At 32.2% G+C, this 14,433-nt stretch overlaps 1 protein-coding gene across 1 annotated transcript in view; it reads left to right on the top strand.

Moving 5' to 3' along the window:
- The window catches only part of CCDC178 (coiled-coil domain containing 178), a gene marked incomplete at both ends in the record, with an annotated part of 283,078 nt that overhangs the window by 20,649 nt on the left and 247,996 nt on the right, over positions 1-14,433 (top strand). Inside the window, one exon of the mRNA XM_084252695.1 lies at positions 2,490-2,710. Within this exon, the coding sequence (XP_084108821.1) occupies positions 2,490-2,710 (221 nt within the window). The remainder of the gene's footprint in view (positions 1-2,489; positions 2,711-14,433) is intronic.

Raw genomic sequence — 14,433 nt, 5'->3', positions numbered from 1 at the left:
TTGCTTGATTTAAAATTAACCTATTTCTGTTTTCATTAGGTGGAAGGTTTGATTATTTCCTTAATACCTTCTTTTCTAGAATAGGCAAGAATTTCTTTTTAAGAATCTGCATTAGTTGCATTTCATAAATGTTGATATACTGTGAGTTCACTTTTATTTATTTCAAAAATCTGTTCTAAAATCTCTTGTGACTTCTTTCTGGACCTCTTCTTAATAAGTTAATTTGCAAATATTTAAATATTTTCACAAAATTTTTGCTATTTTATTTCTAATTTATTGTGTAAATGAACAAAACCAACATGTATATCAGAATGAGGTTTCTTTTTTATTAAAATTTTATTTATTTATTTTTGCATAGAACTGGGGTGTAGGCCACAGGTGCAGGGTGTGTGTGTGTGTGTGTGTGTGTGTGTGTGTGTGTGTGAGAGAGAGAGAGAGAAGAGGGAAAGAGAAGATTCACCAGAGACAGAGTGGGAAGCAGAATGGGCAACTCTACTGAAATACACTGCTAAAGGGAGCAGCCAGCAAGACAGGAGAGGTCTGCTGCGCCATATGTGGGTTAGTTCCTGGGCCAAGGATCGAACTCAGGCTGCAACAGTGGGCCTTCAGGGTGAAAGCTCTGAGACTTTACTCCTAGGCCACCAGGGAGGTCCCTGGAGTCATGATATTCTTGAATCCCTTTCTGGTATATCTACTGGGTACAATAATACTGTAGACAAAGCCTAAATTTAATCCAAATGACATATGTAATTAGAAGTAAAGGCATGAAGCTGACAATCCGATGTACTCTATCTCAACATGAGACTAAATCATGACTAGACCTGACCTTGGAACAGCAAAGAGATTTACTTGTTTCACTTAGTCAGTGGAGGAAAACAAAAATATTCCCTTATATTTCTTAATGTACTGATCCTAATGAGCTGTGACTGAAATTCCTGCTCTCTGTGTGTCTGACAAATAAGTAGAAAATATTTTAATATTAAATATCTAAAACACACTAATATTTACATACAATGAGTATGAATAAGTAGTAACAGACAACAGAATATGACTCTGTTTTCAGATATTGGATTATACATGAGATTACAAGTATGCAGGAAAATGGCAAGATAATGAGAAAAATATAATTCAGAAGATAGAAAAACATGTTGGTTCACTAAAAAGAGAATAATGAAAAAAAAAAAGGAAAACCAATGGCAAGATTAATCAAGAATAGACAATATACATAAATCTAAATATGAATAAAATGGTACATAAAATGTAATTTTGATTAACAATAGTGAAGATATTTGGAGCAGATTTTTTTAGAACATCATTGAAAATGATGAACTGGATAAATTCACAGAAAAATGTATTGATGAATAAAGATATAAAAAATATTGATAGCCATGAAGAGGAAAATTTTACTTAACTATAAAAATCCTTCTATGAAAAATAAATACATTTATGCTAAAGAAGTAGGTTTCACCTCAAACTTCCACAAAAATCTAGATAACGGATATTAAAAGAAATTACTGATATAATAATCTAACAAATTATGATTCAAAATTAAATGAAGACAATATAGAAAACTAGAGCCTATAAACGCAAAATATCTTGAGTGAAAGCATCAAAAAAATCCCAGCAAGAAAGTTGCTTAAAAAGATTTTCAAAACCCAATATAGATTCCAGTTTTATTCTAAGACTGCAAAAGTAGTTTAAAATTAGAAATTTAATTAATATAATGAGAAAATTTTATCTGTTTCTCTAAAGTTGTCCCAGTCTGTTGGTTGAGATTTAATTACATTTATAAATTAGTTGGTAAATTTTATATTAAAATTCAAGCTAATTTTATACAAAACAGATAAATTATCCATTCATTTGAACTCAATATCTTGGTGTCTGATTGCATTTCATCTTTTTCTTCTTACATAGACTTGCACAATTCACATTAGATTACTAACAACACTTATGCATTTCAATTTTTTTGTGATGTTACTATAGTTAGAGGGATAATTCTCTTTTCAATATATTATAAAAACTATTTTGCATATTAATTTTACATTAGGTAACATCATTTGTAAATGTTTTCAGTTGATTCTTTTGATGTTTTGATACATAATTATCAGAAAATAATAATCACTTTGTCTTTTCCATTCTGATATGTGTTACTCCTGCCTCATCTTTTACTGTTAGGTAGTTTTGGGAATTGTAATTTTTCTCACTTTGAATTTACTTTCATTGGTTATATTGATTGTAATAAACTGGATTTATACCAAAAAAATTATTAACTTCTAAAGTATATTTTAATCCTTTCGATGATGAGTGAAGTAAGAAATATATTCTATAAAGCAGAACTCTAAGAACTTATTTTAGATTCAGTAAGATTCACAGATATGTAATTTCTGAAACTGGAGCATCTGATATTTATCTATTGTCAAGTAAAGATTTCTTCTGGAGCTTTTGATTTAAAATCTAATTTTCTCTTGCTCTTATCATTGTGTGCATAGAACATGAAGCCTATTTGAGAGATATTATAGAATTACAATGGCATTTTGAACATAAAGCTCATCGAGTAAAACTTTTAGAAGAAAAAAAGGCAAACCTTGAAGAAACTAATTGTAAGCTTCAAGAAGACATAGAATACATGAAAGAACACACTTCTCTGTTGATTTTAAAGCGGAACCATGAGCTTGAATCTCTAAGAGAATGTTATAAGAAAAAAATTGAGGTAAATGAATAAATATATGGTTATATATTTTGCAGCTTGTTAGTTTTACAAAAACATTTCCGTAATAAATTAACATATCTTCAAAAATTTAAACACTTAAAATGAAGGTTTCATTTTCATTGAAAATTCACCTGCATTTTATTTCTCAAAGGAATTAAACTACATGTAATAGTGTTATTTCTTTAAACTGGGTCTTCCTTTATTTTTCTACTTAGGAGTATTATAATATTTAGCCAATCTACTAATAAAAATTTGGAGATTTAAAAATCTGGTATATTTTTAAGGTGTTATAAATCTGAGAATGCAAGTAGAATATATCAATATATAAATGAAATATAAAGTTTTTTAATGATAAATTAACATTTAACTCTCCAATTGTAGAATGTTATAGAAAAAACATATCTACTACTAAATGAATAAATTTGACTTTGTATTATATTTTTGATCATTTTAAATTAAGTTACTAAATAGCTCTTGTATTCACTCAACTCTTCCATTTTACTCCCTTATTCTCCAATGACAGCACTATCTTGAAATTTTTCTAGGCAGAGTTTATGTAATTGTATACACATGCATATATTTTATTCACAATAACTAGTATTTTTAAAATATTCAGATATTTTGTACCTTTCTATGCCTTGTTTTTTAATCTCACTTTGTTTAAGAAATCAAGCTGCTGCTTGACTATCATCAGTCAAATCCTAATAAGCAGCTGTGATCATGTTCGTGTGTGTGTGTGTGTGTGTGTGTGTGTTTCTAGTCTTTTTTCAGGATCTCTCAGGGTGTTTACTGGGTCATGGGCTATACACATTTTCAAGTTTATTAGATAAGACCAAGCTGCTCTCCATAGTGTCTTTAATAATTTATAATACTGAAATGATAGCAGTGATGGAGATTTCCCATTTTCTCAAAGAGGACAAGAGATCTAGTATTATTCTTTTTTCTTGGTAGACCCCTCTATACTTAGATGGCAGTGTGTCAAACTAAAAGTCATTTGCCAATTTTCTTTTCCTCATGGTATTTCTAGGGGATGCCGGTATGTGTTACTGAGTGGAGTTTATAGATAAGCTCCTTCAAATGGACTGGCTCAGCCAGAAGTAGCTCCCTTTCACACTTAACCACTTTATTAACTTCCAGCAACCTAAACATGATAGCTGAAGCTCTAAGTAACCTTGAAAAATAGAAGGCATTATTCAGGATGGCTGAGTAGAAAGGCAAAAAGAACCTCAGATCCATTTCTGAGAAAAAAAAATAAACTGCACTCTTATCTATTTAGCTTATTACGTTTACACCCAAACCCAGTCCTAACTGATAGACTTCACAATTTTGTCAATATTTTTATTGTCATTCTATAAATTTGTCATTAGGCATGGGAATTGGTATGCCTTTTGTAGTTTTGATGTGTTTTTCCCTGATAGTGGACTTTGCCATGTTTGAGGGAGAGGAAAACGGGGTTAGCTGGAAGACCCAGCTTGAGAATGGTAGGAAAATTAAAAAGCACATTGTAGCAGGCCAATAAAATTGCAGCCTTTGTGGAGAGCCTGCCAGGCTTGCTGTGATGGTGGAATTTTTTGTGTTGACCTGTCTGGACCATGATAACCAGATAATTGGTTACACACTATTCTAAATAATGTTTTGATAAAAGTCGATTTTTTTTTTGAGCTTGCTTTTTTTTTCCCCCCATCAAGTATCTACCTCATGCATAAAAATTCACTTTAGTGTTGCTTTCTCAGGGAAGATTTCCATAGGCTTAAGTATCTCTTTATCCTTTGCTCGTAGCCCCACCCCAGGACTTCTGTGTATAGCCTATTTATAAAAATTTTACCTTGCATAAATAGTTATTTGTATAACCATTAACCATCTCTCATGGAGCTCCTTTTAAATGTCTTAGCAGGAGTTTGGATAGTTACATTTGTGCACATCATGACAGGTATAGGGAGACTTTCATTAAATATTTATAAGCAAGGGAATGGCTAAGTGAATATTGGATACACATATGAGGGAGCTAGATTGCAATGTGGGTGTCTGTTGACATTTTCTGGCAAATCCATTCTTTAAAAAAGTAAAATTGATCCTTATATATGGATGGGTCTATGTCTGGATGCTTCTGTTCCACTTATCAATATAATCGCTGAAAAAATACTAGGTAATATTAGTTTACAATTCTGTATAGTTTCCAAAATTAAATTTTCTCATGAATCCCACCACCAAATGTCACTTGCCATTCACTACAAGCCAATTTTATTGACTTTATTTATTATTTTCTCAAATATTATTGGTTGACAAATAATTTACATAACTATTTAACTTTGATAGTAATTTCCACACCTCCCATGCACATTTCACTCATCCTCCATCAAAGTCCCAGTGCCAATAACTACCATACTGAACATCCCCTCGTAACTAGGATATTTTTTCAGTCTAATATCGAGTATATATCCCACAGTTTCTTTATCCAGCTGTCTGTCCATGGCATTCAGGTTGGTTCCATGACTTGGCTGTTGCAAATAAGTTATATGGCCATATTATCTAAAACAACTTATAGATTCTCTCTGCTAAAATGCATATCCCTACACTTCTGTACCTAAAGGGACAATCTTTGCAGCCATTGCTGCCATTGTGCTTTTCTAAGAATTAATGAAAATTATTGCTTTCCCATGAGACAACTGCATCATGTTGTTCTACCACTTTACTCCCTGGAGAAGGACTGCTCACTCCCCACTGCCTGTTCCTACTCCCTTTCCTCCAGCTATTCAACAAGACACTCAGACTTATAGTTCCATCCTTGGCCATCACAATCTCCATTTCTCCTTAGTAGAGAATTAGGAAAGGGGTAATGTTTATAATATTTGACAGTTAATAGAAAAAATGGAATATTTGGGACCCTCATATTAAGATAATAATGGTTACTCCTGAGTGAGAAGATTACAGATGATTTTCTTTTTTAAATTCATGTTTACTGATTAAATAAAGGGAAAAAAAGAAGCTATAAAAGACAATTTCTCTCAATCAAAACTAAGTTTCAGTACTTTGGCTGATCTTTCTCTTATGTGGTTCTTCTAATTAGTCATTAGGTGCATATATTATCAAAAATATTTTTCATTTCTAGGTAATGGAGCTATATAGACAAGTTCATGAAGAACTTGAAAGAGCCATAGAACACTATGGAAATGTCAAATTGAAAGCTCAACGAATTAAAGAAGAAATGGAAAAAGATATTTCTTATGATAAAATAAAAATAGAAGCCTACAAGTAAGACACTGTTCCATAAGTGTTACTTATACTATTTAGAAGTAAAAGGTCAATTTAGAATGTAATATACATTCCTGTAATAAATCAGATAAAGAGAAAGAATCTTAATTACCCAATCTTAATTATCCATATTTAAGTTTATATGGAAAGCCAAAGTTTTTATCTTTTACATATAAATACATGTTTATAAATTCCTAAAACACCACTTTTTTGTCATTATAAAGCTGGTACATATTGTCAAGTTGTCTATGGCATAATAAATATTTATGATGTGTGCAAAATTACTTCCAAAAAAATATACTGCGTAGGGTATTATTAAAAACAAATTTTATAACCATGCACTATGAACGGCATCTAACTAATTTCTCTTGCATTATTTTCTTTCCAATAAAATCTGATATTTTAATTTATAAATTGACTAATTGTATTTTGCATCCTAATGTTTTTAATTATTTCTCTGATGTAATTATATTTTATTATAATTCTAATTCTTCCATTTGGCTTCAAATATATATTTTTAAATTTCTATTATGAATTTCTAATTTTTCAAATATCTTTTTTATTTTTGCTTTCCAACTGAATTGTATTTTGATTAGAGAATATTATGCAATTTCTACCCATTTAAAATTGTTGAGAGCCTCCCTGGTGGCGCAGGTGGTTGAGCGCCTCACTGTGAAGCTGTCCGCAGCCTCTGCAGCACGGGTTTGATCCCAGCCCGCCGGCGAGAATCCCACATGGTGCAGCAGACCTCTCCTGTCTCGCCCGCTGCTCCCTTCAGTAGTGTATTTTGTCAGTCTGCCTATTCTGTTCCCAGCTCCGTCTCTGGTGAATATTCTCACCCTCCCATGCATCTGGTCTGTACCCAGTTCTTGCATAAAATTGTTGAGTCTTAATATTTGCTTCTGTGATGTGAACTTTTGTGGGGTTATTTTTGTGACTATTCTTTGTGTAAGTGAAAATATTTCTTGTGCACTTTGCTTATTGAATGTATAGTACTTTAGGGTTTCAGGTCAAGTTTACTAATTATGGAAATAAATCTTTGTATATCCTTGCTATTTCAAGTGTGGTCTGTAGACCAAATCAGCATTACCTGGGTTCTTATTCAAAATGCAGAATATTAGGGTCCATTCAGACCCTATGCAATTAACAACAACAACAAAAAAATCCCAAGGTGATGTTTGAGAAGTACTGTTCCTTATCATTTCTGATCTCACTGCTTTTATTCTGTCAATTTTGAAGAAAATGTGGAAAAAATATGATGGTATAACTAGCTACATCTACATTTTTTTAATTCCATCTGCTTTTGCTTCATTTGCTTCATTCTTTATGAGCACACCAAAGCCGAAGTTCTATCCAAGACCATACATTTTTCCCCCTTTTCCTGATTTATCTGACCCCCACACTCCTCCCACTCTGGGAATCATCATTTTATTTTCAGAATCTAAGGGCTTGTTTTTGTTTGGTTTGCTTTTTTTTTTTTTAATCTTCCACATAAGAGTGAGATGATAAAGTATCTGTCTTTCTCCACCTCACTTATTTCTCTTTGCTGCAAATAATATTTCATCTTTTAAGTATTTCATTATGTGTGTTTATCCATTCATCAGTTGGTGAGCTCGTAGATTGTTTCCATTCCTTGGCTATTGTGAATAATGCTACAATGAATGTAGAGGTACATATATCTTTTTGAATGAGTGTTGTCATATTCTTCAGTTAAATACCCAGAAGAATTGCTTCATTATATGATATTTTCTATTCTTAATTTTTTGAGAAATCACCATACTGTTTCTCTATAGTAGCTGCACCAATTTACATCCTCACCAATAGCACAGGAAGGGTTCCCTTTATTTTGGTATCTGGGGTAAGGTGGTATCTTTCAGTTTCATTTGGGTTTAGTGCATGAGAACCTGGGTCAATTCAATAACCACAACATGTATTTATTGGTCACTGACATTTATTTTTTTGTGAATTTTTGTTTATCTTCTCTCCTTATTTATCTATTGGTTAATTGTTTTCTATTTCATATTGGTTTGTAGGATTTTATTGTATATAAATGATGTCTTTCATAGGTTTCAAAAAATTTGCCAGTCTGTTATTTTTTTAATCATGTGGTACTTTTCAGGAGTTGCTTTGAGATGGGTGAAATTTTAGTAATAGATAAATTCCACTGATTCACATTGTTAAGTCAGAAGCTAATTTAAATATCTTAAATATTTTTTTTTGTTCAATGTGGAAAAAAATCAACTTTGTTTTTCTCTTAGGAAAGAGATTGATAATATAAACATTGTACAAACTAACTTATATAAATCGTTATCAGACCTTAATACTACTGTTGAGGAGCATGAAGATACAATGACTGAAATTTTGAAGGAAACAGAGATATCAACAAATGAATTATATGCTTTAACAAAAACGGTGAGTTTTCATATTAAAAATTTATTAAATACTGATTTTAACTTTGAACCATAACTATTAAAATTTATTCTGTTAACAACTGAATATTGTTAGCATATATTCTGTCTATATTGGCTTTCTATTACTGCATAACAAATTACCACAAGTTTAGCAGCTTCAAATAGCACCTGTTTATTATCTCAAACTTTCTTTGGGTCATGGCTCAGTGCATTCCTCTGCTCTAGGTCGTTCAAGAAAGGAATTAGGGTGTTAGCAGTCCTGCATTTCTTTCTGGGGACTCAGGATGAATGTGCTTTCAGATTCATTCAGTTTTGGCAAGATTCAATCCCTGTGGTTTTAGAACTGAATTCCTGGTGTTCTTGGTAGCCATTAGTCTTGGGATCAATAGTAGGTTTTATTTTATTTTTTTTTAAATAATAAATTTTATTTTTATATTCCCCATACAATTGCAGCCCCCCCATTCTGACCCCAATCCCTCCCCTCCCGCCCCCGCCCCCCTAAAAGTGTCTCTGGTTCATAGTATTTTGTTGATTTTGATTTTCACTTTCTTATAGTTATTCATTTTCCTGGTCCCTTATTTAAGTTTTCTAGATTCCTGCTATGAGTGAGACCATCCGGTATTTTTCTTTTTCTTTTTGGCTTATTTCGCTGAGCATGATCCCTTCCAGCGCCATCCATGTTGCTGCCAATTGCATGTGTTTATCTTTTTTGAATGCTGAGTAATATTCCATGGTATATATGTACCACATCTTCTTGATCCAGTCATCTATTTTTGGGCATTTGGGTTGTTTCCAAAGCTTAGCTATTGTAAACAGTGCTGCTATAAACATAGGGGTGCAGGTGTTCTTTGGAATTGATGTTTCTGTGTCCTTTGGGTAAATACCTAGGAGTGGAATTGCTGGATCATATGGAAGCTCTATGTTTAGTAGGTGCAGAAATCTCCACACAGCTCTCCACAGTGGTTGGAACAGTTTGCACTCCCACCAACAGTGCAGAAGAGTTCCTTTTTCTCCACACCCTCGCCAACATTTGTTGTTGCTAGTTTTTTTAATATGTGCCATTCTCACTGGTGTAAGATGGTATCTCATGGTAGTTTTGATTTGCATTTCCCTGATGACAAGTGATGTTGAACATTTTTTCATATGCCTGTTGGCCATTTGCATTTCCTCTTCAGAGAAGTTTCTTTTTAGCTCTTCTGCCCATTTTTTGACTGGATTATTTTCTTTGTTGTTGTTGAGTCTCATCAGCTCTTTGCAGATTTTTGTGATCAGTCCTCCAACACATCAACAAAAAGAAATATAAAATATAAAAACCATATGATAATATCAATAGATGCTGAGAAAGCTTTCGACAAAGTGCAACACCCATTCATGATAAAAGCCCTTGAAATTCTTGGGATACAAGGAACATACCTCAACATCATAAAGGCCATCTATGACAAGCCAACAGCCAGTATCATTCTCAATGGTGAAAAGCTGAAAGCAATTCCATTAAGATCTGGAACAAGACAAGGATGTCCACTCTCACCACTGCTTTTCAATATAATACTGGAAGTCCTAGCCAGAGCAATAAGACAAGAGAAAGACATCCAAGGAATCCAAATAGGAAAAGAAGAAGTCAAACTATCACTATTTGCAGATGATATGATAATATACATAGAGAACCCCAAAAACTCCACAGAAAAACTAATTAAACTCATCAATCAGTTCAGTAAAGTGGCAGGATACAAAATCAACACGCAAAAGTCAGTAGCCTTCCTATACACAAACAATAAATCTGAAGAAGAGGAAATCAAAAAAAACATCCCTTTTTTTATTGAAACAAAAAAAAATCAAATATTTGGGAATAAATCTAACAAGAGAGGTAAAGGACCTATACAAAGAAAACTATAAAACATTGTTAAAAGAAAAGAAGAAGACACAAAGAAATGGAAAGACATCCCCTGCCTATGGATTGGAAGAATAAACATTATTAAAATGGCCATCCTTCCAAAAGCAATATACAGATTCAATGCTATTCCAATCATAATTTCAATGTCATTCTTCAAAGAAATAGAACAATTATTGATGAAATTCATATGGAATCACCAAAAACCCTGAATAGCCAAAGCTCTCCTGAAAAAAAAAAAAAAAAAGAAGGGAATGGAGGATCACACTCCCAGACTTCAAACTATATTACAAAGCCATAATCATCAAAACTGCATGGTATTGGAACAAGAACAGACATACAGACCAATGGAATCGAATAGAAAATCCAGAAATAAACCCACAGATTTATGGTCAACTAATCTTTGACAAAGGAGCAAAGACTATGCATTGGAGCAAAGAAAGTTTGTTCAATAAATGGTGCTGGGAAAACTGGGTCGCTACATGCAAAAGAATGAAGCTTGACCACTACCTCACACCATACACAAAAATCAACTCAAAATGGATTAAAGAACTAGACATAAGACCTGAAACCATAAAATATATAGAAGGAAATATAGGCAAAACACTACGTGATTTGCACATCAAAGACATCTTTACAGACACATCACCCAAAGCAGTGATAGTGAAGGCAAAGATAAACAGCTGGGACTACATCAAATTAAAGAGCTTCTGCACAGCAAAAGAGACAATAACAAAAACAAAGAGAAACCCCACCAACTGGGAGAACATTTTTGCACCCAACATCAATAGTAGGTTTTAGAAGCTGCCTGCATCTTCTGGCTAGCGGCTCCCTTCATCCTGAAACTAGGAATAAAGGATCGAGTCCTCTCATGCTTGGGATCACTAAGAACTTCCGTTCTGACTAATCTTTCCTGCTTTCTCTTCAACCACATGTCATATACCATAGTAAAAGGAAATAATAGTAAAAAATGAAAATAAATGATAAAAATAAATAATAGTATAGTAAAAGGCAGTAAGCTAGGTATTCATGTACCAATTTGTATTCCTATCTAGATATAACTACATTTTCTTTCGCCATTTTCTCTTATCAATCTCTTTAATTGTATAATTTTTAAAATTGATTCATAATTATTTTATGAGTATATGTTAATGGCTTTTGGGGGTATCATTTGTATTTCCTTTTGCATGAAAAATTTGCTCCTGATTTTTTTCCGTGTGTGATTGTTAATTTTTATAGGTTTGTAAGAATTTCTTTTATGTTATGTACTAATTATGTTAAATTACATATAAAAATATTTTCACCCGCTCTTTCATTTCTTTAGAGTAAATTCTGATGCACAGAGTCTTCCATTTTAATGTAGTAAAAGTTATTAACATTTTCCATCCAATTTTGTGGTTTTCGACATCTCTTTAAAGAATTGTTCCTGCCTTGAAGTTAAAAAAATATTTTGTTTTTCATATTTACATGATACTTTCAGATAAAATTATGTCTAATTATCCAAAATTGATTTCTTTTCTCATTCTATCTTTTATTTACAAGGTTGGAAGTCAAAGTATTTCTAGAATTTTAGGAAGGCATATTTCATTGCTAGACATGAATCATAATGTGATATTAATATGTATGTTGTGAAATGGGATCCAATTACATTTCCCCCCATAGAGAAAGCAAATTGTTACAATACAATATTATTTTATTGTACTTAAATATTAATATTTTGTGCTATCTCTGTCACATAGGAGGCTTCCATATTTGTGTGGCTCTCCTTTTCTATTCTCTTTTTAATTTGTTTGGTTTATCTACCCATGTTTATCTCAATTGATTGTCTATGTTACTAAACTTCTATAATGAGTTTTGATTATCATTATGGTGAATCCTCCACTCATATTTCCTCATGGATTTTAGGTTATTTTTGACCTTTGTCCTTCCCACACAAATTTCTGTTAATACCTTGTTCATTTCCTTCAGAATCTCTATTGGAATAATGATTGGAATCATACTCAATTGTGGATTATTTGATGGGATTGTAAATTATTTATTTATTATTATGGGGTTGTAAATTATCCATTTATATGGATAGTTTTTAAAGTATGCCTTAACCAGTTTTCTTAGAATTTTGTAGAAAGGAAACCCAATCTGCAAAATCAGCCTATAATCAGTTTTTTAAAAAAAGTAACCCTTAGGTGTCTACTGAATTTTAAATTTTTTATTGCCAGACTGAAAGCTAAACATGAATCAGTTATTTAAAAATTTGATTTTCAATGTAATTCTGATTTGGTCATCAGGTAATTTATGTGGTAGAAATTAATGAAACTGTGTTAAAACATTGTGTAACAGTATGATAGTGGGTTTTAGTATTTTTCCATTTTTTTCTATGACATTTTTGCTTTATGTAACTTGTGCCCATATTTTCTTGTGTCCATTCTAAACTATGTTTAGAATGTTTGGAATTGTGTTTTTATTTATGATCTATTTTTATTTATAAGGTTTTATTTGTAAACCTTTAGAATTTTTGGAATACATATTTCACTTATTAGATAGGAGGTATAATCAGTATCTTTAATTGTTCCTGAAGGGTTTATTGACCTTATGACATTTCCTGGCATATGTTTGATTTTACATCATGTTATGCCTATCTTATATAATATTCCCTGTCTAAGAGAATTTCTAATTAATTTATAAAAAAATTTTTATTATATTTATATTGATTCCAAGTTTAACATTTTGCACACAACTCTTCCAGTTTATCAGGTAAACTCTTCCAATTTACCTTCCTAACTGGAACTTCTTCTTGTTAGTAAAATGTATCTTTTACAAAGTTCTTTAGAGAATTTCTAAAGTTCAGATACTCAAAATTTTGTTTCTTTGAAAATGTCTTTATTTTGTTCTCATTCATGCTATGTAGCAAATGTGCATCTGAATTAATATGCAAGGAACTGATTTGAAGTAGATAGTAATATGAGTCTCGGCAATTTGTTGCTCCCCCAATTTTATCTCCAGTTACTCTCTTACTACTCCTATCCCTCAAAATGGGTTCTCAACTATCTGGAAAAATTTGTCCAGAGGTTTTTCCTCAGAATATGCCATGTACTTTCCTCCAGACACTCATAAATACTGTTCTTTAGGATTTAAAAAAAATCAATGTTTTACTCTATCATGTCAATACTACCATTGTCTGGGTTAATCTAAGTTTCATGTTAAACTTCACCTTGGAGAGAAAAATTCTTGATGAAACCATTTCTTTACTTTGTGTGTTCTTCAAACTCTAAATGTACTCTGGATTTACCTCAGTACTGGTGCTTTTATAATATTCTAATGAAGTCAATGATTACTTATCTAGTAATTTTTAGCTTATAAGGCTTTTTCATTTATTGTTCTTTGTTTTTATTTTACTTGGGAAAAGTACTTCTTACAAAAGAACAGCTGCAAATTACAGAGACCTCTGCAAGAATCACTTGTTTTCTTAAAGTGAATGAGTGGGTGGGATCTAAGGAAGCAACACAGTAGGTGGACAAATCGGAACCATCTTCCATTTTCAGGAAACAGCAAAACTAAAGTTTCCCATTAAGAAACTCTAATAACTGAACTTTAGCTTATCTCATGGATTACCTCCCCTTGCCTTCACTAGCAAATCATAACTTTATTCTCAAATCAATTACTCTACTACAGGAAACACCTTAGCTCATAGTTTTGAATTATCTCTCTCTACCTGCAAAGCTGAAGGATCAAATTAGGCACAATAGTCACAAAAACTCAACATTAAGTTCTTCAAGGGCATTGTGATTTTTACTTTCTTTGCATAAATTGCACAGTGCTTTTCCCATATTAAGCACTCAATAAGTGCTTTTTGAATGAGTAACTTAATGAAGGAAGGATGGGCGGGAGGGAAAGTGGAGGGAAAAAATTGCACCTTGTGAACTGGGAAAGTACTTGGTGAGGTGGAGTGTGGAATGTAAACTTTCAAATACTCCTTGATGATTTATTTAATAGAAAAAATGTAGTTAGTTTTACTATGTGTCATTCCTTTCCAGTGATAACTGTAAGCATTAGGGAAGCATAGCACAATCAATAAAAGTTTTAAAAATATTCTATAGTGCTGTCTAATACATATGCCCTCAATTTCCTCATCATGGTGTAGTTTGTCATTTTAAAAAATATTGCTGTCACTGTTT

The sequence above is a fragment of the Talpa europaea genome, assembly GCF_964194135.1.
Source record: "Talpa europaea genome assembly, chromosome: 13".
NCBI classification, from domain to species: Eukaryota; Metazoa; Chordata; class Mammalia; order Eulipotyphla; family Talpidae; genus Talpa; species Talpa europaea.
This window is presented reverse-complemented; position numbering and strand designations above follow the sequence as displayed.